At 47.8% G+C, this 25594-nt stretch overlaps 1 protein-coding gene across 3 annotated transcripts in view; it reads right to left on the reverse strand.

The window, feature by feature from the left end:
* Positions 1-2039: 2039 nt before the first annotated feature.
* VRK3 (VRK serine/threonine kinase 3) overlaps positions 2040-25594 on the reverse strand; it is a 118153-nt gene continuing 94598 nt past the window's right edge. For all 3 annotated transcript variants that reach the window (XM_077287288.1, XM_077287287.1, XM_077287289.1), the window contains 6 exons: positions 25190-25279; positions 8486-8618; positions 6670-6787; positions 6062-6120; positions 4543-4684; positions 2040-3171 (listed from right to left, as the gene is read on the reverse strand). In XM_077287288.1, the coding sequence (XP_077143403.1) occupies positions 4548-4684; positions 6062-6120; positions 6670-6787; positions 8486-8618; positions 25190-25279 (537 nt within the window). In that variant the 3' untranslated portion in view covers positions 2040-3171; positions 4543-4547. The remainder of the gene's footprint in view (positions 3172-4542; positions 4685-6061; positions 6121-6669; positions 6788-8485; positions 8619-25189; positions 25280-25594) is intronic.

Below are 25594 nucleotides of genomic sequence, written 5' to 3' on the forward strand. Positions count from 1 at the left end.
ACTGCCCACTCTCCCATGCTGCTTGCAGAGGTAACATTACCTCTGCAGCACTGGTGAAGTGCACAGTGACTTAACTTGGCTTCAGAACGGCGCTTTCAAGCTGTAAAAGCAAAATCGCAATAGACTAATTTTCTATTGAATCCATACTTTGCTATGCGCTCCCGAGTCCAGAAATACACATTTCTCAGTGGTCTTTCCAGCGATCAATAGAGTTCACGGAACCAAGACCTGTACCAACTGAAGGGACTACAAAAAAAAAACGGCAAGAGTTTAGTTAATCTTTAACGGGTTAACATTTCTACAGATATAAATTATTATTATTATTATTATTTATTTATATAGCACCATTAATTCCATGGTGCTGTACATGAGAAAGGGGTTACATACAGAGTTATAGATATAATTTACAGTAAACAGGTTTACAGTGACACACTGGTACAGAGGGGAGAGGACCCTGTCCTTGCGGACTTACATTCTATGGGATAGTGGGGAAGAGACAGAAGGTAGGGGTGAGGCGGCGGCGGCTCTGGCGGTGGTGAGGCGGCGGCTCGGTTATTGTAGGCTGTAGGCTTTCCTGAAGAGATGGGTTTTCAGGTTCCGTCTGAAGGATCCGAGGGTGGTGGATAATCGGACGTGTTGAGGCATGGAATTCCAGAGGATGGGGGATATTCGGGAGAAATCTTGGAGGCAGTTGTGTGAGGATCGAATAAGTGTGGAGGAGAGTAGGAGGTCTTGGGATGAACGAAGATTACGTGAGGGAAGATAGTGGGAGATTAGTTCAGAGATATAGGGAGGGGACAGGTTGTGGATGGCTTTGTAGATCAGTGTTAGTAGTTTGAACTGGATTCGTTGGGGGATTGGGAGCCAGTGGAGGGATTTGCAGAGGGGAGAAGCAGGGGAGTAGCGAGGAGAGAGGTGGATTAGGCGGGCAGCAGAGTTGAGGACAGACTGGAGTGGTGCAAGAGAATTAGCGGGGAGGCCACAGAGGAGGGTGTTGCAGTAATCGAGGCGGGAGATGATGAGAGCATGCACAAGAGTTTTGGTAGATTGTGGACTGAGGAAGGAACGGATTCTGGCAATATTTTTGAGCGACAGGAGGTGGCAAGAGCTTGGACGTGAGGTTTGAAGGACAGGGCAGAGTCAAGAGTTACTCCGAGGCAGCGGATTTCAGGAGCGGGAGAGAGCGTGATGCCGTTCACCATAATAGATAGATTGGGTAGGGGGGATACGTGAGGTGGGGGAAAGATGATGAATTCGGTTTTGTCTACATTGAGTTTTAGGAAGCGAGAGGTGAAGAAGGAGGATATGGTTGACAGACACTTCGGGATTCTGGACAGCAGGGAGGTGACATCTGGGCCAGAGAGGTAGATCTGAGTGTCGTCTGCATACAGGTGGTACTGGAAGCCATGGGACTTTATGAGTTGTCCTAGGCCAAGGGTATAGATGGAAAAAAGTAGGGGTCCTAGGACAGAGCCTTGAGGGACTCCAACAGAGAGAGGGCGGGATGAGGAGGTAGTGTGGGAGTGGGAAACGCTAAATGTGCGGTTGGATAGGTATGAGGCAATCCAGGACAGGGCGAGGTCTTTGATGCCAAGGAAAGAAAGAATCTGTAGCAGTAGGCAGTGATCGACTGTGTCGAAAGCAGAGGACAGGTCAAGAAGGAGGAGGATGGAGAACTGTCTGTTAGCTTTGGCTGTGACTAGGTCATTAGTAATTTTTGTCAGGGCAGTTTTGGTGGAGTGGTGGGGGCGGAAGCCAGATTGGAGGTTGTCAAGGAGAGAGTTAGATGAGAGGTGGGAGGAAAGTTGACCATGGACATGCTGCTCAAGGAGTTTTGAAGCAAACAGGAGCAGTGATATTGGGCGATAGCTGGGCATAGCAGTTGGGTCAAGGTTAGTTTTTTTGAGGATGGGTGTGATGGTGGCATGTTTGAAGGCAGAGGGGAAGGTACCAGAAGAGAGCGATAGGTTGAAGAGATGGGTTAGGGCTGGAATAAGCCCTAAATCAGACCAAAACCATGACAACAGTGAATTACAAAGTTGTATATTTAAATATTTTATTTAAACTGTTTTTACAAGATAAAACCAATAAAATTAAAAAGGGGAGGGATTAGGATGCATTTAAAATATTTTAAAGAATGAACTTAAATAAAAAAATAAAATAAAAAAAAATGTCACAGCTTTATCCTGAAGATATCACAGTGCTACAAAAAGGAACAAATTAGGAAAAGATTAGATTATAATTTCACACACCATTTGGAGGATCTTTTAAGGTCCATGTCGTAAAATATGTCATCAGCATACCTTTCCTCCCCCACCCCCCCCCCAAAAAAAAATTATTTTAAAGTGACTCTTTTTCCAACTTTGATAGGTTGGATGGATTCTTTGTATGTCTCGTCTCTCACATTTTTTTTTCACCATGTTAAGTATTTAAAATCTATATATTAAAAAAATCAGTTTAGTATCACAAGGAAACGGGAAAAAATTAGCCAACAGACCCACAAAACAATAACGAAACATTGTTAAACACATTAAATCAGTAAAATAGAGATTCAGTAGCGCGGCCTCCCCTCCTCCGTCAGCAGTAAGGACCGCATACAGCACAGTGTCACACGTAATAGATGATGATATATGGCTATGTTCACACACAGCAGGTTTTTTTTTTCTGCAGAAAAGAAGCTGCATTTCACAGTACCAGCAAAAGCTATGAGATTGAAAAAATATCTTGCATGCACCTTTTTTACCTTACCGAATTTCAGAACTGCAGCGTTTTTTAATTCTGCATCGTGTCAATTCTTTCAGTGTTTTTGCAGCATTGTTCAAACAAAAAGCAATAAGAAAGTGGAAAAAAGTTGCATACTGGTTTTGCTTCTTTTTTTTTAGTTAAAAACTATAAAATATGCAGAGTAGGCAAATCACACATGTAATCTGTACCCCCCTCCCCCCCAAAAAAAAAAACTGCTAAAAAAGTGGCAAAAAAGAGGCATAAAAGTGAAAGAAACAAATAAACAAACACAAAAAACGCTGCCTGTGAACATAGCCTTACAGTGGTTCAATCCAACAAGAATCTGGATTAATTCAGGTCACCATTGAAATGTAGCATATTTGTAACCCATTGTACCATAAATGAGATTGTTCCTTTCTGTTCGATAAAAACAAATCTTCAACATTGCTGCAAATGTAAAAAGAAAGCAAAATTAACCCAAACTACACAGAACAAGAACAAAACCAAAAAAACATGCTGAGCGCTTTCAAAACCATACAGGAAAAGAAACTCCGGGTACGTTTATGTGTATACATGCACTAATACATATATTTATGAAAGAAGTGAGGAGGTGAGCTGTGACATCTATTGTGAATGGTGGATCCTGTGTTACCTACTGTATATAGAGGTATTCTCAGTCATTGTACAGGAGGAGGAGGTGAGCTGTGTCATCACCTATTGTGAATGGTGGATCCTGTGTTATCAGTCATTGTACAGGAGGAGGAGGAGGTGCGCTGTGACATCACCTATTGTGAATGGTGGATCCAGTGTTATCTACTGTATATAGAGGTGTTATCAGTCATTGTACAGGAGGAGGTGAGCTGTGACATCACCTATTGTGAATGGTGGATCCTGTGTTATCTACTGTATATAGAGGTGTTATCAGTCATTGTACAGGAGGAGGAGGAGGTGCACTGTGACATCACCTATTGTGAATGGTGGATCCAGTGTTATCTACTGTATATAGAGGTGTTATCAGTCATTGTACAGGAGAGGGTGGAGGTGAGCTATGACATCACCTATTGAGCATGGTGGATACTGTGTTACCTACTGTCATATGATGTTGTAAAGGTCAATTCACTAAACAAAGTCAAGGAGGGCCAGGATGCTTCTCTTGATAAATATAACAGTACTAGTAGAGAGATGGGACATACATTCATCCAAGGAACTAGTTAGATTGCCACACTTGGAGCGGAGCAGGAATTTTTCCCCTAATGTTGGGCAATTAGCATTTGCCTCCTGGGGTTTAAGCCTTTCTCTGGATTAACATATTTGGGTATAGGTTGAACTAAATGGACTCTTGTGTACTGGAAAACCATTTTCATAGTTTACAGATTGAAAAGTCAAAAATTCACTTATAGAAGGAAAGTCCTCCTTTCTCTTTTGCTTCATTGGGGGACACAAGTAACCATGGGTGTATGCTGGTGCCACTCGGAGGCTGACACTAGGCAGAAAAAGTAATCTCCTCCCCAGCAGGGTACACGCACCAACCGGCATGAAGCCATCAGTTTCAGTTGAGTGTCAGTAGTAGGCAGATACTGGTGTGGACGCAGGCCCATTTCTACCCTAGGATTAGTTGTGTTTTATTAACCTTTTCTCTTTTTTTTTTTTCAGGTGCGGCTTGTTACTTGGGCTACAGTGTGTAATCACTCACTCTGTCTTTTTTAACCCAATGGGTGCAAAAAAAAAAAAACCCTCCAGGTCAGGAGACCTCGGCGACCGTAGTCAGAATACCCCCTTTATGACGGTCATTTACGGTCGCTTTTATTTGGAAATTACCTTATTTAAAATCGTACAGGATCATAGGGATCCACTCTGACTTTCTGCAGGGCAGATGAGAAGATATCCCGAATCTGGTTGTAATTCGGCTCTTCTATGTAGTTCATGTTCATCACTTTTTCCAAGAACGATTTCACCACGTCTACAAACAGGATACAAAAGATTTTCATTTACAAACAATTTTCCAATATGTGTTACATAATATTCTTGCTAGCGCATAAAAGAACACACAAAGAAGGTAACAAAACGGTTATTGTCAAAACTAGACCCGCACATGAGCAGCTTATGGATACATCGGATTACAAAAAAAGCAATTATTGGAGGACTAAAAGACCTGTGGAGTACTAAGGAGATTCATGTGTGCACCCGCTCCATTCATCGTCTATTGGACTGACTTGGATAACAGATGGTGATGAGCGAACGTGCTGGGATAAGGCGTATTCGGAGCATGCTCGGGTGCTAACCGAGTGACTTTGGTGTGCTCGAATACTATGTTCAAGTCCTTGCGGCTGCATGTCTCGTGGCTGTTCAACATGACATTGGACGTACCTATACGTCGTAGGTTGTGAAGTAGTTAAAGAAGCATTAGGCTTCGGTGGCAACAGCTCAACCATTTTTTTTTTTCAGAAAAGCAAAAAAAAAAATAAAAAAATAAATACAAATCATGGGCACATCGTTCTGTTAATTTAAAAAAGAAAATGACACTCAGCGATCGAATGGGAAAAATACTGGACTGAATTGTGCAACTCCCCGGACAGCTTACCAGCGAGCCCCGGACAGCTTACCAGCGAGCCCCGGACAGCTTACCAGCGAGCCCCGGACAGCTTACCAGCGAGCCCCGGACAGCTTACCAGCGAGCCCCGGACTGCTTACCAGCGAGCCCCGGACTGCTTACCAGCGAGCCCCGGACTGCTTACCAGCGAGCCCCGGACTGCTTACCAGCGAGCCCCGGACTGCTTACCAGCGAGCCCCGGACTGCTTACCAGCGAGCCCCGGACTGCTTACCAGCGAGCCCCGGACTGCTTACCAGCGAGCCCCGGACTGCTTACCAGCGAGCCCCGGACTGCTTACCAGCGAGCCCCGGACTGCTTACCAGCGAGCCCCGGACTGCTTACCAGCGAGCCCCGGACTGCTTACCAGCGAGCCCCGGACTGCTTACCAGCGAGCCCCGGACTGCTTACCAGCGAGCCCCGGACTGCTTACCAGCGAGCCCCGGACTGCTTACCAGCGAGCCCCGGACTGCTTACCAGCGAGCCCCGGACTGCTTACCAGCGAGCCCCGGACTGCTTACCAGCGAGCCCCGGACTGCTTACCAGCGAGCCCCGGACTGCTTACCAGCGAGCCCCGGACAGCTTACCAGCGAGCCCCGGACAGCTTACCAGCGAGCCCCGGACAGCTTACCAGCGAGCCCCGGACAGCTTACCAGCGAGCCCGGACAGCTTACCAGCGAGCCCGGACGACATTGAGCTGTGGACTTCAGAGCTGCGTTTCAACTAAATTGTTTGCAAACTGTCCGTACCTGGAGTTTTGCTTCTGTTGTAGCATTGCTTCAGGAGTCCGGGTACATCTGTACGAAACCTGGAAATAAAATCAATGCATATAAGTAACAATTTACCTTCTAACAAGCGCTGAAATTGAGCCTCTAACATTCCTTTGAAGACAAGATTGAGGTCAGGAGGACACAAACGCCGCTGCACCAGGGGGACGGGGATTGTTAATGAGTAAAACAACAAAGTGCTTGTAAAAAACAAGCAAGTTTGCAAATTAGCTCTTAATAAAAACCCTTTTTTTTAAAAAAAACAAAAAAAACCAAAGCGATTTTAATTCTATTGTGTACTGCTTCTTACCCATTGTATCCCCCACCTCTACAGAGTAACAGCGGTGGCCGGTTGCCCAGGCAAGGAGCGTAGCATTTGCAATCTCTATGAAATAGAGCGCTGCTATGAAGCTGGTCAAATCCTGTGTCCCTGCGCTCCTCCGAATGTGCAGAGGTGAAGCTGCTCTGCTTGCAGCACAGGACAGAGCCACGTTCAGGCCAGCGGAGCGACATTGCTATTGGTCCAAACTGTTAAATCATTCATGAATACACCGCCAAAGTTCGGAGATTGTGCGATCCTGAAGACTAACCTTTGTTTTTGCTCCATTATGGAGGCTGGATTTGTTTTGTCACTCCAGGGTAAGGAGCCTTGCAGCCATTTCAGCATGCAATACCCCAAGGATTCCAAGTCACTGCGGCGGGTTGGTCCTTGAAAGATTTAAAAAGGGGGTCATCCACTTTTTAAAGGCAGAGAATACATTCTAATCACTTGGGTAAACGGCAAGCAATCAGCCTAAGGGTACCGTTACACAAAACGATTTACCAACGATCACGACCAGCGATACGACCTGGCCGTGATTGTTGGTAAGTCGTTGTGTGGTCGCTGGGGAGCTGTCACACAGACAGCTCTCCAGCGACCAACGATGCCGAAGTCCCCGGGTAACCAGGGTAAACATCGGGTTACTAAGCGCAGGGCCGCGCTTAGTAACCCGATGTTTACCCTGGTTACCAGTGTAAACTTAAAATAAAAAAAACACATACTCACATTCCGGTGCCTGCGTCTGCTTCCCTGCACTCCTCCTGCATCCTGTGTAAGCGCCGGCCAAAGCAGAGCGGTGACGTCACCGCTGTGCTCTGCTTTCACTTTACGGCCGGCACTCACAGTCAGTGCAGGGAAGCAGACGGCCAGGGACCTGGCGGACACCGGAATGTAAGTATGTACTGTTTTTTTTTTTTGACATTTACGATGGTAACCAGGGTAAACATCGGGTTACTAAGCGCGGCCCTGCGCTTAGTAACCCGATGTTTACCCTGGTTACAAGCGAACGCATCGCTGGATCGGTGTCACACACACCGATCCAGCGATGACAGCGGGAGATCCAGCGACGAAATAAAGTTCCAAACGATCTGCTACGACGTACGATTCTCAGCGGGGTCCCTGATCGCCGCTGCGTGTCAGACACAGCGATATCGTATGGATATCGCTGGAACGTCACGGATCGTACCGTCGTAGCGATCAAAGTGCCAATGTGAGACGGTACCCTTAGGGAAGTAACGGACTAAACGGGACCATCAGATGATTTTACATAAAGCGTTCCCTGATTTGGCACAGTGTCCCCTTCATAGATATTCCATGCACAGCAATTCCTGACCACCAGCTCTGTAGAAAATGGCAGAATGGACTTACTAAGGCCATGTACACATTGTCACAGAATTGTTTATTTGTTTTCTAAATGCAAAGCTTAGCAACTTTCTTAAATGGTCTTCATTACAATATTTGTTTTACCATCCCTTCTCTTGGTGTTAGAGATAGCAGAAGGCAGGGGGTTGCACAAAGATCTGCAATGGAGAGGGGGAAAAGTGTCTAAAAAGATGGAGAGCAGAGAAAAAGAAACTGGTTACGAGGAGGGAAGCACATGGAGAGAAAATAGGTGCAGTATTGGAGATGCACCAATACATAAAGGCAAGAGAAGACTGCAGCATCCAGAGCCAAAATCCAGCCTGTATTACTGGGAGAGGACACTCCTACAAAAGGAAAATCTGAAGCTTGTATCAGGCTGCAAATGAATGATCATTGCAAACTGGAAGTTCGTGCAAGTTTATTATCTAAAAGGTAGCCTTTAAATGAATGGCGTTGGTTACAGAAAGATGCTGATGCTCCATCATTATGCAGATCGATCAATATACTATCAGTAAATAATTGTGCACTTTTCTTGAAATATTTACAAGCTTAAACCATAGGTCAGGCTGCTAATAAAAATGGAAGAAATACTGCAATCTAAAAACACCATTTTACTCAAAGTCAGAAATCAAAATAAATGGTGAAAGTGTGCTAAGAGATCAATAATAAACACATTTTCCTGTTACATAATGCCACATCGGCATACAAAGAAAAAGAATACGTACCGGTGCCATTGTGAACATCCAGACTGATGAACTCGGCCGCTCCGTCATGGAGCGTTCTGCTGCCATCCTTCTGTGCCACATGGTTTCCACCAGGACAGTAGCGAAATGCGTTATAATATCCTGCGAGGCAGACCTAGGATGACAGAAGTCATTTATTGCTCCAGTGTTTGTGTGCACAACATAGGAGATTCCTTTACAATCACTAATCCATAAACTATCTATACATGCACGTAAAGCCATTACAAACACTGCCGAAAAAAGTCACAGCCAAATTTACTTAGATTTTGGTTTTTGCCTTCTCTTCTTCCACTAGTCATAACTTCTTTTTATTTTTCTATCGACCTATACGTTTTTTTTTTTCCTGGAGGTTGAGGAGTGGGATTTGTAGTTTTGAAGGACACCATTCATTTCAGGAAAAAAAAATTCCAAGAGTGAAAAAAAATGCAATTCCACCTTCCGTCTTTCAGGCATTCATACAGTTACAATGGCTCAGATGCTGATTTTAGTGGATTTAAACCAAAACTCCAACATTACAAAACAACAGGCTTAGCCATTGGGGTGGATAACAGAGTTGCCCCATCATGATTACAGGTAATTGAACTTGTAACAGACTGGTCTGGTGTCCTGCCGGAGACCATGGCTGGCGGGAAGCAATGGCTGCTCCTGTTGCTCTTTTTCTTTTAGGAGAAGGGAGGAACATGTGATAATTCAGCATGCCTTTCCCTCCCCACTTGGGAAGAAATATAGGGATTTTTGTGTACTCACCGTAAAATCCTTTTCTCCAAGCCAATCATTGGGGGACACAGGACCATGGGTGTTATGCTGCTGCCACTAGGACGACACTAAGTAATACAGAAAGAATAGTTCCTCCCCTGCAGTATACACCCTCCTGCTGGCTCCAAGTGAACCAGTTCGGTAACAAAGCAGTAGGAGCTTAACATTTAATTAGAATGAACCATGTCAAAACCAAAGCAACACAGAAAACCAAAGCAGTTAGGCTAACAGGGTGGGTGCTGTGTCCCCCAATGATTGGCTCGGAGAAAAGGATTTTACGGTGAGTACACAAAAATCCCTGTTCCTCCTCGCCTGATTGGGGGACACAGGACCATGGGACGTCCTAAAGCAGTCCCTGGGTGGGGAACAATCAACTGTAATTGCTCCTTGTACCCACAGGATACAGATGCGGCACAGCCGCCTGCAAAATTCATCTGCCGACAGTCGCGTCTGTCGAGGCCTGAGAATAAATATGGCAAAGTTTTGTAAACGTGTGCAGACTGGACCAGGTCGCAGTTCTTCGAACTTGTGCTGCTGAAGCTTGGTGCCGGATGGCCCAAGATGCACCCACTGACCGAGTAGAATGAGCCTTAATCCCTACTGGGACAGAATGACCTCTGACTCGGTAGAACTCCTGAATAGCTAAACGAATCCATTTTGCTATTGTCGCCTTGGAAGCGGGAAACCCCTTCCTTGGCCCTTCCTGGAGCACAAACAGGGCATCCGACCTGGGAAGGACGCCGTCCGCGAGACCTCTCTCTTGAGAGCTCTCACTAAATCCAGTGTGTCGAGGGCCTTCTCGATGCGATGTACTGGTGCCGGACAGAGAGAAGGTAAGACAATCTCCTGATTGAGATGAAAGGATGAAACAACATTGGCAAAAAGGACGGGGATGTTCTCAAAGCCACCCTATCCTGATGAGAATTCAGGAACGGAACTTGACAAGACAGAACCGCTAGCTCTGAGACTCGTCTAATGGACGTGACTGCAACCAGGAAGGCAACCTTCCTTGAAGGAAAAGACAGGGAAACCTCCTGTGGAGGTTTGAAAAGAGCTTCTTACAAGACTCCGAAGACCAGATTAAGGTCCCATGGTTCCAATGGCATCTTATATGGCGGCACCCTGTGGGAGACTCACTGAATGAACGTCTTCACTTGTAATCTGTTAGCAATCCTGCATTGGAACAGAACGGACAGTGCCACCGTGAAGTGGCAGTGGGCTTCATACAGTCTGATCAGAATGTTAAACTGAAAACCTCATGTTCAGTAATATAAATTTTTGCCTAGCGGCTTTAGATCAACGTATGATTTTTGGAGGTGCGGTTCATGCTCTTTTTTTTCTTGTTGTACAAAGTGCTGAAATCTGCCCCTTGAGAGAACTAAGGGCGAGACCTAAGTCCTAACCCGTTTGTAAAAATTTGAAGATGGAAGGAATGGAAAACTCAAGAGGAGAACGTCCCCGGTCATTGCACCAGGAAAAGAAGGTTTTCCAAGTGCGATGATAAATGCGCATAGACGTAGGCTTTCTAGCGCTGATCATGGTAGAGATGACTTCCGGAGAGAAACCTGTCTGGGTTAGAACCCAGGACTCAATGGCATGCCGTCAAACACAGTGCCTCGGAGTTCTGATGGTAAATGGGGCCCTGTGAAAAGAGGTCTGAGCGATTCGGTAACCACCAGGGAACATCGACGACTAGTTAAACTAGTTCCGCGTACCACTCCCGGCACGGACAATCTGGCGCAATCAGGATTACCGGTACTCCCTCCGCTCTGATCTTCTTGATGACTCTCGGCAGTAAGGGGAGTGGGGGAAATATGTACGGAAGCCGAAAATGATGCCACGGGAGTACGAGTGCATCTGCCCCGATTGCTGCTGGATCGTGGGACCGAGCTATGAAGTCGGGAACCTTGGAATTTAGCCATGAGGCCATCAGATCCACGTCCGGGGAGCCCCAACAACAGCAGATCTGGTGGAAGATCTCCGTATGGAGAGACGACTCCCTGGAGTCGAGGCCTTGACGACTGAGGAAATCTGCCTCCCAATTGTCCACTCCTGGATATGAACCGCAGAAATCATTGAGCGGTTTTCCTCGGCCCAACGGAGAATGTAGCCTACCTCGTTCATGGCTGCCATGCTGCGGGTTCCCCCTTGTCGGTTGATGTATGCCACTGCAGTGGCATTGTCGGACTGAATCCTGATGGGAAGACCCGCCAGAAAGGGATGGAATTGGAGAAGAGCTAACCTGATTGCCCGAATTTCTAAGATGTTGATCGGAAGGCGTGATTCCTGAAGCGACTAGCGGCCCTGAGCAGTGTGATGTAAGAACACCACTCCTCAGCCTAGAAGACTGACATCTGTTGTCACAACTAGCTAATGTACTGGAAGAAAAAACTTCCCTTGATTCAGGGAGGACTTTAATGTCCACCACCTGAGAAACTGTCTGACTTGCTGGGGAAGGAAGAACCGACGGTCGAGGGAGAACGGGTTCCTGTCCCAAACAGCCAGGAGGGCATGCTGTAAGGGACGGAGGTGTAATTGGGCAAATGGAATTGCCTCCAAGGCTGCTACCATGCTGCCGAGGACTCTCATACTGAAGTGCAGAGAGTGAGTGAGGTTGAGAGAGCTTCCAAACTTCCCGCTGAAATGCTCAGATCTTTTCCGGGGGAAGAAGCACCAACCCCTGGGACGAGTCCAGTATCATTCCTAGAAAGAAAATTCGCTGAGCTGGTACTGAGGAAGATTTTTTGAAGTTAATCTTCCAACTCAGGCGAGAAAGAGAATCTATTGTGATGTTCACATCCTCCTTGCAGGCACGGAAAGAGGAGCTTTTGACGAGGATATCGTCTAGATGCGGTAGCACCACCACCTCTCGGGTGTGGAGTATGGCCAAGGCAGCTGCCATGACCTTTGTGAATACCCTGGGGGTGATGGCGAGGTCGAAGGGCAGAGCAATGAATTGGAAGTGTTGTTCCTGAACTGTGAAGCGAAGAAACTTTTAGTGAGAATGTAAAATAGGAATGTGGAGGTACGCGTCCTGGATGTCTATAGATGCCAGGAACTTGCCTTTTCCCATGGAGGCGAAGACAGAACTAAGCGATTCCATCTGAACCGTCACACCCTGACGAACGTGTTCAGCAGTTTTAGGTCCAGTATGGGCTGTGCTGTACCAGCCTTCTTTGGAACTATGAAGAGGTTTGAATAAAAACCTTGATACCGTTAGCTTTGAAGGACCGGAATAATAACTCCGTCTTTTCTCAGAGAGCTTATAGCTTGGAAGAACTCTGAAGCTTTTGCCCTGGGAGGACGAGATAGACTTCTTATCTTGTATCCGGAGGACACTAGGTCGCGGACCCACTCGTTGTGAGCGACCGAGAGCTACGCGGCACTGAAGGAAGGCAGGTGGTCGCCTACTTTGAGGATGTCCCCCAGATACCACAGGGAGTCACTGTGTGGAAGATCTGCCCGTTCTGGAGCCTCTGGATCCCGACTGCCTAGGCCTGCCTCTCCATCAAGGGGAAGGTTTATAAGAGGCCTGGGAACCTCTGTCTCCACGTTGTGCCTGGCCGGAACCGGGAGATGTGGAAGTAGAGGACCAGTTTGAGTTGTAACGAAAAAATCGTGACCGAGCCTGTGGTTGTGGAAGTTACTCTTCCCTCCAGTGGCGTCGGAAATCAATTGGTCGAGCTTTTTGCCAAAAAAGGCGACCGCTCTGATATGGTAGAGAAGTCAATGACTTTTTGGGAGCAGAATCCGCACACCAGTCCGAGCCATAAGGACCTCCGGATGGTGATGGCGTTTGCTGCTGCTTGAGAAGCGCAGTTAGCAGCATCCCGGGACGCGGTCACTACAAAATCTCCAACTCTGGCTATCTGAGTAGCGAGGTCAGTTATCCCAGGGGGAAGATTGGTATCCATTACTGCTGAAGACAAGACCTCAGCCCAGTGGGTCATAGCCTTAGCCACCCGCGTAGCGGCAAAAGATGGAAAGAGTGCGGCTGCTGAGGCTTCAAAGGCTGAACGTGCCATATTGTCGATCTAACGATCGGTTGGGTTTTTAATAGAGGCGCCCTCTGAGGAGGATAAAACAGATTTAGTAGCCAGGCGCGATCGGGGGAGACTGCGACCAATCTTTTCTTGGATCCTGGGCAAAGGAATATTTTGACGTCATGGGCTTCTGCTCTGTGAATTAATAGAGGCGCCCTCCGTTTCCTTACATTCGGGATAAGTGGCGAACACGCTGTGAGCTCGCTTGGTCCTCTTAAAGGACACGGCATGATCCGTTTTAGATAAAAGTTCCTCCTCAAGCTTCAAAGCCTTATTCACTGACTCAGAGTCGAGAGTCTCCTGATCGTGATGAAATTCCCGATCTAGGGACGTATCAGAATCGTCCTCTGAAACAGGTTCTTTACTAGCCCCAATGGAAGGAGAGCGAGAAATGGAGCTCTCAGAACCCGACTCCCGGTGATGGTCTGAGGATATGGCATGAGTCCTGTTCCTGGAAGAGCGAGAGCTCCTTGGCAAGGTACGACCCCTGGAGTACAAGGGGTTCTGATCATCGGAAGTGTCGTCTGAAATAGTGCCCTGGTTAGAGGAAGGGTCTCGGAACGATTCTAACACTTTTGCCAGGGATGCCATAGACCGAGTAAGGGAGGTAGCCCACTCAGGGGGACTAGGCTCACTGGGTTCCGTATCAGTAACCGGTGGTTCCTGAGCAGTCACCGGTTCACAAGCTGTGCATAATGCAGTATTGTGACCCCGTGGTAATGACACCTTACAAGAGGTACATGCCGCAAAGAACATAGTGTGGGTTTTCCCAGACTTTTTGTGAGGCTATGATTGAGGCATAGCATAGCCTTGAGGAGAGCGCTTACTAACAGGGGAAGGGATAAGCCATGTTTCTGCAGCTTGCCCTGGTCTTGGGTCTTGAATCCCCAGGGGAGGTCCGCAGTGTATGCACAGAAAACGCTAGTCCTGAAGGCTGTGATTCAAAAGGCATTAGTGGCGCTGCAACATCAGTCATGTAGGTGGACCAAGATGGCCGCCGAGATCAGGAAGTGAGAGCGCTTCTCAGGGAACGAAAAGCGCCAGAAAGAGTGGGTGGCGGCAACTGCCGGTGGGCGTGGCCACAACTCCGGTCTGTATGAAGGGGAAAAGCCGGAGGCTAAATTTTAAACCTGCGGTTGCGGCCTGCAGCGCCGCGACCGCTATTAGCGCCATTCTTAAGCCACACTCGTTCGTTGAACTGCCGCACCGCAGACCACCCATGGACCCGGGCTTTAAGGTGCAGACCTCCCATACCCCGGGGACCAGGACCCCCCAGCGCCTCGGCCCCCGCAGTGTACTCACGGTAGATGCGGTGGGAAGGTGCTCAATCCACCGTCGCCATAGTCAGGGAGGGGGTGGAGAGCTTCTGCCGCCTTGCGTCATCCGCTATATCAGTGGTGATGCAGAGGGGGGCTGCATGGACGCCATACATATTTATGTCCGGCTATGCACCTGGCTCCAGGAGAGGTAGATGGAGGGCTACTCCATGTTGTCTGCTATGGAGGGGGGAGATCGGAACGCGAAGGAACCGTCGCCCGTAAGGTGAGCTCAGGGCTGGCATCCAACGGTGCAGGAAAGGGTACGGGAGGAACGCTCCACGTACTTGCCTGTTGATTCGGGGGACATCGGAACCTAGAAAGGGTCCGTCGCCCCCATTCACTCCATTAAGGGAAAAAATAGAATAAAAAGTAAAAAACTAAAATAAAAACGGTGGGGTCTGAAAGCAGACCCAAGTGCCTCCTACAGACACTAAGCAAGAACTGGTTCACTTGGAGCCAGCAGGAGGGTGTATACTGAAGGGGAGGAGCTATTCTGTATTACTTAGTGTCCTATTAGTGGCAGCAGCATAACACCCATGGTCCTGTGTCCCCCAATGAGGCGTAGGAGAAAGGAAGGTTAAATCCACCACATTTCCCAGCTAGAGGGAAAGAAAAAAAAAAAAAAAAGAGCTAAAATAATAAAAACAAAAGCAAGGAGTTCTGCATCCTACATGTTACTTATTAGCTCAATGCATGCAAGAGGGGTAATACTCCTCAACACTTAAAAAATGTTTTCCAATATGACAGGTTCCCTTTATCTGCAGATATAGGGTTAATCAACAGGTAAATAGCATTAAAATGCTGCCTTACTCAAAGTGCGGCTACTGGGAGAACTTACTTCCTCCCAGAAGCCGCCGGCTTTCAGTCATGAGGCCTTACATTGTGCAATGACAGTCAGCCATCGCTCACAGAACTGCTTACTATACTGTAAATCATAGTACAGGGATGTGTTTATAGTGGACGCTCACAATATAGTGCTGTGAGAGGTCATTGTAGCTGCTTCATGCCCCACCTATGACTGAAAGCTGGCGGCTCCTGGAAAGAAACAAATACATTTTTCTCCCTGTAGCTGCACTTACCATATGGTAGCCGAGCAGCTTTGTGATGCCATTAACCTGCAGATTATCCCCAAATAGCATTTTCCAAGGTAGACAGATCCCCTTTAACCCTTTTCCCAGTCAAGTCGTATCCATACGTCCCTGTGATCTGGTACTTATCCATACATCCCAAGTCATTATGTCCCGATAATTGTGCGAGCACAAAGGCAGTGCTTGAGCGATTGGCGCTAAGTACCAGGAGCGGTCCCACACTAGTCCTGGTGCTTTAACCCCCTAAGTGCTATAATTAAACTCGATCGCAGCATTTCGGGAGCAGACAGAGGGAAGAAAGCCCCTCTGCCCTTAGATCAGAGATCCTGTGATATCATCGCAGGGTCCCGATCGTTGGCATGCTGACCCGATGTCATGACGTCATCCGGGTAACTAGAGCTAGAAGAACCTAGAATATAAGACATAATTACAGTTGTTTCACACTTTTTTGTTAAGTATATAATTCCACATGTGTTAATTCATAGTTTTGATGCCTTCAGTGTGAATGTACAATTTTTATAGCCATGAAAATACAGAAAAATCTTTAAATGAGGTGTGTCCAAACTTTTGCAGAACAGGCCTCGACCAATCAGCGACGGGCACAGCATGGCGACGATGATGTCATAAAGGTTGCCTCGACCAAACAGCGACGGGCAGTCTGCCGCGAATTCTGGAATCATCATTGTCCATATACTACGGGGACATGCATATTCTAGAATACCGGATGCGTTAGAATCGGGCCACAGTCTAGGCTATATATATATATATATATATACAGTGGGGCAAAAAAGTATTTAGTCAGTCAGCAATAGTGCAAGTTCCACCACTTAAAAAGATGAGAGGCGTCTGTAATTTACATCATAGGTAGACCTCAACTATGGGAGACAAACTGAGAAAAAAAAATCCAGAAAATCACATTGTCTGTTTTTTTATCATTTTATTTGCATATTATGGTGGAAAATAAGTATTTGGTCAGAAACAAAATTTCATCTCAATACTTTGTAAAATATCCTTTGTTGGCAATGACAGAGGTCAAACGTTTTCTGTAAGTCTTCACAAGGTTGCCACACACTGTTGTTGGTATGTTGGCCCATTCCTCCATGCAGATCTCCTCTAGAGCAGTGATGTTTTTGGCTTTTCGCTTGGCAACACGGACTTTCAACTCCCTCCAAAGGTTTTCTATAGGGTTGAGATCTGGAGACTGGCTAGGCCACTCCAGGACCTTCATATGATTCTTATGAAGCCACTCCTTCATTGCCCTGGCGGTGTGCTTTGGATCATTGTCATGTTGAAAGACCCAGCCACGTTTCATCTTCAATGCCCTTGCTGATGGAAGGAGGTTTGCACTCAAAATCTCACGATACATGGCCCCATTCATTCTTTCATGTACCCGGATCAGTCGTCCTGGCCCCTTTGCAGAGAAACAGCCCCAAAGCATGATGTTTCCACCACCATGCTTTACAGTAGGTATGGTGTTTGATGGATGCAACTCAGTATTCTTTTTCCTCCAAACACGACAAGTTGTGTTTCTACCAAACAGTTCCACAGTTTGGTTTCATCAGACCATAGGACATTCTCCCAAAACTCCTCTGGATCATCCAAATGCTCTCTAGCAAACTTCAGACGGGCCCGGACATGTACTGGCTTAAGCAGTGGGACACGTCTGGCACTGCAGGATCTGAGTCCATGGTGGCGTAGTGTGTTACTTATGGTAGGCCTTGTTACATTGGTCCCAGCTCTCTGCAGTTCATTCACTAGGTCCCCCCGCGTGGTTCTGGGATTTTTGCTCACCGTTCTTGTGATCATTCTGACCCCACGGGGTGGGATTTTGCGTGGAGCTCCAGATCGAGGGAGATTATCAGTGGTCTTGAATGTCTTCCATTTTCTAATTATTGCTCCCACTGTTGATTTCTTCACTCCAAGCTGGTTGGCTATTGCAGATTCAGTCTTCCCAGCCTGGTGCAGGGCTACAATTTTGTTTCTGGTGTCCTTTGACAGCTCTTTGGTCTTCACCATAGTGGAGTTTGGAGTCAGACTGTTTGAGGGTGTGCACAGGCGTCTTTTTATACTGATAACAAGTTTAAACAGGTGCCATTACTACAGGTAATGAGTGGAGGAAAGAGGAGACTCTTAAAGAAGAAGTTACAGGTCTGTGAGAGCCAGAAATCTTGATTGTTTGTTTCTGACCAAATACTTATTTTCCACCATAAAATGCAAATAAAATGATAAAAAAACAGACAATGTGATTTTCTGGATTTTTTTTTCTCAGTTTGTCTCCCATAGTTGAGGTCTACCTATGATGTAAATTACAGACGCCTCTCATCTTTTTAAGTGGTGGAACTTGCACTATTGCTGACTGACTAAATACTTTTTTGCCCCACTGTATATATATATATAAAATTGTCTAAGGGTAACTTCCGTCTGTCCTTCTGTCTTTCTGTCACCGTTATTCGTTCGCTGATTGGTCTCGGCAGCTGCCTGTCATGGCTGCCGCGACCAATCAGCGACGCGCACAGTCCAGAAAAAAAATGGCCGCTCCTTACTCCCCGCACTCACTGCCCGGCGCCCGCATACACCGCTCACACAGGGTTAATGCCGGCGGTAACGGACCGCGTTATGCCGCGGGTAACACACTCCGTTACCGCTGCTATTAAGCCTGTGTGTCCCCAACTTTGTACTATTGACGCTGCCTATGCGGCATCAATAGTACAAAATGTAATGTTAAAAATAATTTAAAAAAAAACCTGCTATACTCACCCTCCGCCACCTTTCTCGCTCCTCGCCACGCTCCCCGGACCGCTCCATTACAACCGTAAGCTTGCGGTGAGGTCCCGTCCCAGGGCTGGTGTGCGGCAAGGACCTGCCGTGACGTCACGGTCATGTGACCACGACGTCTTCATAGGTCCTGCTCCCACCAGCCCTGGCACTTGCAATGGAACTCGGCTTCAGGAAAATGGCCGCCGCGATCTCGATCTGCGCACGCGCGGCATATACACACACACACACACACACATACACATATATACACACATGGTGCGGCTGAAAACGTGACCTTGTCCAGCAAAGAAGGCAAAAAAGCCGTTCTACAGCTCCATCAGCGGAAGAATAATAAAAGTTATAGCTCTCAGAATAAAGCGATGCAGAAATTATTATTTTCTCCACGAAACAGCTGTTATTGTGTAAAAGATTTGAAACCTTTTAAAAACACAAACAACAAAAAAGAAAAAAATATATATATATGTGGTATCGCTGTAATCGTACTGACCTGAAAAATAAAGATGCCTTATCTATTTTTCCACACACGGAGTGACAAAGAAAAAAAAGAATCCTGAATTGCTGTTTTTTGTTCTTTCTGCCTTCCAAAAATCAGAATAGAAAGCGATAAAAAAAGGTCATGTGCCTTTAAATGGTACCAATAAAAAAAAAGTCAACTGGTTCTGTAAAAAACAAGCCATCACATGACTGTTGGCTGAAATATGGAAAAATATTAGCTCTCAAAATATGGAGATGCAGCAGCCAAACATAAAAACCTGATATCAATCTGGTATCGCTGTAATCGCACCGATCCAAAGAATAAAGTCACCTATAATCACTTATACTGCATTAGGAACGGTGTGAAAATAACAGGATTTTTGGTTGCTTACTGTAAAATCTGTTTCTCAGAGCCTTCATTGGGGGACACAGGAACCATGGGTGTATGCTGCTGCCACTAGGAGGCTGACACTATGCACAAAAAAAGTTAGCTCCTCCTCTGCAGTGTACACCCCACCGACTGGCATTCTGAAACTCCAGTTAGTTAGTGAGAAAGCAGTAGGAGAAAAACGATAAGGTTGAAATAACATAACCACAAATATAAAAACTGTAAGCATGAAAACAGTCATCTAACATAGAACAACAGGAACTGAATAATATGGCAGGGTGCAGTGTCCCTCAATGGAGGCTCCGAGAAACAGATTTACGGTAAGCAACCAAAAATCCTGTTTTCTCTATCGCCTCATTGGGGGACACAGGAACCATGGGACGTCCCAAAGCAGTCCCTGGGGAGGGAAAAACAGACTTCCATCAGGTCAGAGGACTCACCACTGCCGCCTGCAAGATCTTTCTGCCTAGGCTGGCGTCCGCCGAAGCGTAGGTATGGACCTTGTAAAATTTAGCGATTGTGTGGGTGGAAGACCAGGTTGCCGCTTTGCAAAGTTGTAGGACCGAAGCCCTGTGGTGCACCACCCAGGAGTCGCCGACAGCCCGGGTAGAGCGAGCCTTAACCTCAGGAGGGGGCACTCTGTTCTTGACCCGGTAAGCCTCCAAAATTGCCATTCTGATCCAGCGAGCAATAGTCGCCTTGGAAGCCAGCAGGCCTCTACGCATGCCATCAGGAATGACAAAAAGAGTATGTCTTCCGAAAAGAGGCAGCTCCAGCCAGGTAGATCCTTGCCACCCTGACGACGTCTAGCTTGTTCAAAGAACGCTCCAGAGGATGAGTCGGAGCTGGGCAAAAAGAAGGTAGCAGAGCATCGGCGCCCACCGTGAGGATCGTGGGACCTGGAGACAAACCAAGGGACCTTCCTGTTCAGTCAGGACGCCATGAGGTCCACATCCGGAGTCCCCCATCGAAGGAAAATCTGATAGAAGACCTCCTGAGGCAAGGACCATTCCCCTGCCACGAGGGCCCTCGTGGCTGAGAAAATCGGCGGCCCAATTGTCCACACCGGGGATATGCACCGCGGATATCACTGGAACCGTTGCCTTTGCCCAATGGAGGACCTTGGATACCTCGGCCAAGGAACTCCGGGTCCCCCCCGATAGTTGACATATGCCACTGCTGTGACATTGTCCGCCTGAATTCGGATTGGCAGACCCCTGAGGATCCTTTCCCAGTGAAGAAGGGACAGAAAGATGGCCCGTATCTCAAGGAGGTTGATCGGCAGAGAGGACTCCTGTGCCAACCAACGACCCTGAACATTCAGGTGACGAAACACCGCACCCCAGCCGAGAAGGCTGGTGACCGTCGTCACCACCTGCCAGTGAATTGGAAGGAAGTACCTACCCTGGGAGATGAGGGGTGACGTCGGCCACCAATTGAGGGACCGTTTGACCCGGGACAAAAGCCGAATCGGATGATCCAGAGAAAAGACACATTTGTCTCACTGTGAAAGAATTGCCTGCTGAAGAGGTCTTGAGTGAAATTGGGCAAAGCGAATCGCTTCAACCATTACAACCATCCTCCCCAGAAACTTCATGGCCGATCGGAAGGAAGCCGAAGACCCTGGAGCAAGCGAACTTCCCGACGGAGAATGGTTCTCTTCTCTTCAGGAAGGAAGAATTGTCTGACGGGTGTCGAAGAGCATGCCTAGAAATACGAGGCGCTGGGAAGGAACGAGGCAGGACTTCTTCCTGTTCACAAGTCACCCGAAACGGGATAGGGTGTCGAGGACGATGGTCAGACTTTCATGAGCCTGAAAAAAGGACGGAGCTTTGACGAGAATGTTGTTGAGATACGGAAAGAGCACCAGGCCTCTGATCCTCAAAATGGCTATCAACGCTGCTATGATCTTTGTGAAAACCCTGGGAGCGGTTGCGAGACCAAACGGCAGGGCGACAAACTGGAAATGATCCTGATGTACTGCGAAACGCAAGAATTTTTGATGTCCCGGGAATATAGGGACATGTCTATGGAACACAGAAATTCCTGTGCCTCCATGGAAGAGACTACTGAACGAAGGGATTCCATCCTGAAATGTCGGAGACAAACCCTTTTGTTCAGTAACTTGAGGTCCAAAATGGGACAAACCTTGCCGTCTTTTTTCGGCACCACAAACAGGTTCGAATAGAAACCTGTGAAACGTTCTCCCTCTGGAACTATTACCCCCGAATCGAGAAGGGAGGTGATGGACGTAAAGAAACCCTGGACCAGAGCGGGGTCCCTTGGAGGACGGGATTCGAAGAATCGATCCCGGGGCCGAGAAATGAATTCTATTTTGTATCCCGAGGATACAACTTACCTGACCCATGCGTCCTCCACTGAAGTGAGCCAAACGTCTCTGAAGAAAAGGAGACGGCCGCCCAGCTTGGGAGATGCGCTGGGGTCTCGTCGAGAGTCATGCCCAGGTAGACCTTCCAGGTCTAGGCCTGGTGGATCTACCTTGGGAGTAACGGGAACACCAGGAAGGGGTGGGCCTAAAGGACACCTTCTTCCTATCAACGTGCCTGTGGCCTCTGTTGTTGGGAAAAGGTATCCAACGCCACGAAACGACGAAAGGGGCGAAAGGACAGAAACTGTCGCTTTGTGAGAGGCTGGCGAGGTTTGGACTGGGGAAGCAGGTAACTTGTGCCCCCAGTGACATCCTTAATAATTTCGTCCAGCTTGGAACCGAAGAGACGCAATCCCTGAAAAGGCAAGTTAGTAAGGGACTTTTCTGAGGACAAGTCCGCCTGCCAGGCCTTGAGCTAAACGGTCCGACGGATGGCAATGACATAACTGGACGCCCGAGCTGCAGAAGAAGCGGCATCCAGGGGGGCGGAAACTAAATACTCTCCTGCGTGAGAAATCTGGTTGGCAAGATCCGCCAGCTGTTCTGGCGGAGCCCCAGCCAGAATGCCCTGATGGAGTTGTTTGGCCCATTTGGCTATAGACTTAGAGACCCAAGTGGAAGCAAAGGCCGGACAAAGAGTGGACGCAGCCGCTTCGAAGGCTGACTTAGCAAAGGATTCTATAATTCTATCATGAGAATCTTTCAGGGATGCTCCACCCGAGAGCGGGAGGACCGTGTTGGTGGATAGTCTGGAGACTGGCGGGTACATGGAGGGAGATGCTGTCCAGTTGGCGGTGAGCTCTGGAGAAAAAGGATATAGCATGCCAAGACGTTTCCCTCTTTGAAAGCGCCTGGTGAGAAGCTCATCGAATTCAGGATGAGGAGCGAAAACCTTGGAAGGTGGTTTAGACAGTCTAAACGAAACCGCCTGATCTGAGTGTTCAGTAGAGGAATCTTTGATGCCACAGGTCTGATTGATCGCTCCGATGAGGCTCTGAACCATATCCCTCATGCTAGCGATTTGGTTCGAATCCAGTTCCAACGCTTCGCCTGACTCGGGGGAGGAAGACCGGGAAGAAGCAGACCGCTGAGGCGGACCGAGGGGTGAGATGGAACGGGAAGAGGACTACGACCGGTGTTCTTGTCTGGATCTCTTGCGGCCTAAATTGGAAGGCTCGGACGGAGCTTCCTGCGACCCGCTGGCTACTACGGGAGTCTGCAGGGGCAACCGATCAAGTACGGACACCAGGGTCTGAGACACCCTTGTCAGATCCGCTACCGATTCTGACAGAGAGGAAGCCCACCCAGGGATAGAGGCGTCACTTTGAAGCGGAGCAGCAGGGAGTTCCTGGGCGGTGGGCACAGTGGGGTTGCTGCAGACCTGACAAGGAGGGGAGAGGACTGACCTGAGGGGAGAGGACTGACCTGAGGGGAGAGGACTGACCTGAGGGGAGAGGACTGACCTGAGGGAAGCCTGCCGTTACAAGACGAACAGACAAAGTGTTTGACTAAGGCAGAGGAAGTAGAGGAGGAAGCAGGGGGACGAGAACGACCTCCCTTAGAGTTAGACATGGTGAGCAGACCCACTAAGTGATGCAAGAAGGTTAGGGGACAGAGGCAGAGCAGGGCTACTCACAGTACTGTTCAGTCCTGGTTCAGCGTCTAGGAGCAGGGCTGCTTGCAGGAAGAGGGTCTTCAGAAGGCACTATCCGGCTCCAGGAATGATCAGCCACGAGGGGGACAAAGCGCGCTGAAAAGCCCGCTCTTGAAAACAGGAAGAGGAGGGGGGTGGCACCACAATGCTGTGACAAGGAGAAAGCAGGCTCCGGAAGGGGGCGGAGCTAACCGCCGACAGGAAGGAGCTAAGAGACGGGCGGGTGAAAAGCCTGCCCGAAGAGCAGGAAAAAGGGGGGCGGAGCCAACGCTGCAGCTAGGCCAGGGAAAAGGCGGGACCTAAATTTGCAGCTGGTGCCTGCCGGAGTAACCTGGAGCGCCGAAAACAGAGGGATCGGGTCCCCAACACCCCTGGATCAAAGGGGAAAGAAATAATCACTGAACGCTGCAGCTAGGTCCCGGGGAAGCCGGGACCCAGGCTACAGCTGACTGCCCAAGGATGGGAGAGCAGCGTGCAAGCTCTAAATCAGAACCTAAGGCACCAAAGGTAACTGAATTATGGGGGAAGACCCCTAAGGCCCTCTATAAAGGAATTCCCTCTCTTTTTTTTAAGGCTAAAATTCCCATCTTCTTTCTTCTTCTCTTCACCGCACCTGGAGGGGAAAAGTGGGAAAGTACCTACCCGTCCAGGAAAGATCAGACGTCCGAAGATCTTGTGATGTGGGACGTCCTCCTCTCGTTCAACCGACAGGCTCTGGTGGGCGAGTGGGTGGGAGACGAAGGCAGGACCGGGTCCGGATCACCTAAACACGCTTCTGTGTTACGGGCTGGGGTCCTGCCGAGCAGAAGTATGAGGATACGGGGTGGCAGTACACGCCGTACTCATAGTCTTTGTGGGAGTACAGTAGTGACCGTTCACACTGTATCCCTCTGGTACCTGAAAACAAACGACGCACATTGAGGTAGATATGGGCCTAATAAAAGACCAGTGTCCACCTCCTACTGACACTAAGCTAAACGGAGTTTCAGAATTCCAGTCAGTGGGGTGTACACTGCAGAGGAAAAGCTAACTCTTTTTGTGCATAGTGTCAGCCTCCTAGTGGCAGCAGGATACACCCATGGTTCCAGTGTCCCCCAATGAAGCGATAGAAATATTGGTGGCAAAGATGTAGCTATTTTTTCTTCACTACACAATGGTATAAAATTCTGTGACACACCCATGGCGTCAGTATGATCACTGCACCCCTAGATGAATTCGTTGTGAGGTATAGACAGCAAAATGAAGTCCCTTATGGGGGATTCTGCTTATCTGGCAACTCAGGGGCTCTCCCAGTGGGTCATGACACCTGCAAACCATAACAGTTAAATCTGGCATTCCTTGCCTTCTGAGCTTTGCACTGTGCCTGAAAAATATTTCCTGATTACATTACAATTGCAAAATTTTCCAAATTTTCACCAAATTTCGTTTTTGTCACAAATAAACGCAAAGTCATATCAAAGACATTTTATTACCATCATGAAGTGCAATATGTCACGAAAAAACAATCTCAGAATCAGTGGGATCTGTTGAAGCGTTCCAAAGTTATTACCTCAAAGTGACAGTGGTCAGAATTGTAAAAATTGGCCCGGTCATTAACGTGCGCACCACCTAAAGGGGTTAACTACTTACTGTTCGCCTACTAGTGACAGCAGCTATAACCCAAGGTCTCTGTGACCCCCAATGGCACAGACAAGGAATAACTTTTTGTTTTGCTACTCAGACTTTTGGTATTCCACATTTTAATCTACATGGCGGAACCACCAATATTTTGAATCTGAACATAAAAAAGTTTCTTACCTCCTCGTAATCCGAGCTTACATATATATTCTCAGCTGTGATATCACCGTGGACATACTCATTTTCATGAACAAATTCCAGTACGTCAATCTGAAAAAGTTAAACGGATTTACTTACTTTTCACGTATAATGCACAAGTATGGATTATTTACAAAGCATAATGTTGAGATAGAAAATATTGAGTGCATGTAGGATAGCTGCGGAGACACCATCACGTGTTTCTCAACACAAGCAGTGAATAGCCAGACCTTTCCCCGGGAAGGAACAACCACGGGAAGGGCAGCATCCAGTAAAGGAAAACATCCAATACAGGAAAACCACCTATGCCAAGCATGGTATCCATCCACAGACAGCTGTTTCGGGGTGTTTGCCCCTCATCAGTGTGGAGTAGGAATCTGGCTATTA

Source organism: Ranitomeya variabilis, chromosome 2 (assembly GCF_051348905.1).
Source record: "Ranitomeya variabilis isolate aRanVar5 chromosome 2, aRanVar5.hap1, whole genome shotgun sequence".
Taxonomy (NCBI): Eukaryota; Metazoa; Chordata; class Amphibia; order Anura; family Dendrobatidae; genus Ranitomeya; species Ranitomeya variabilis.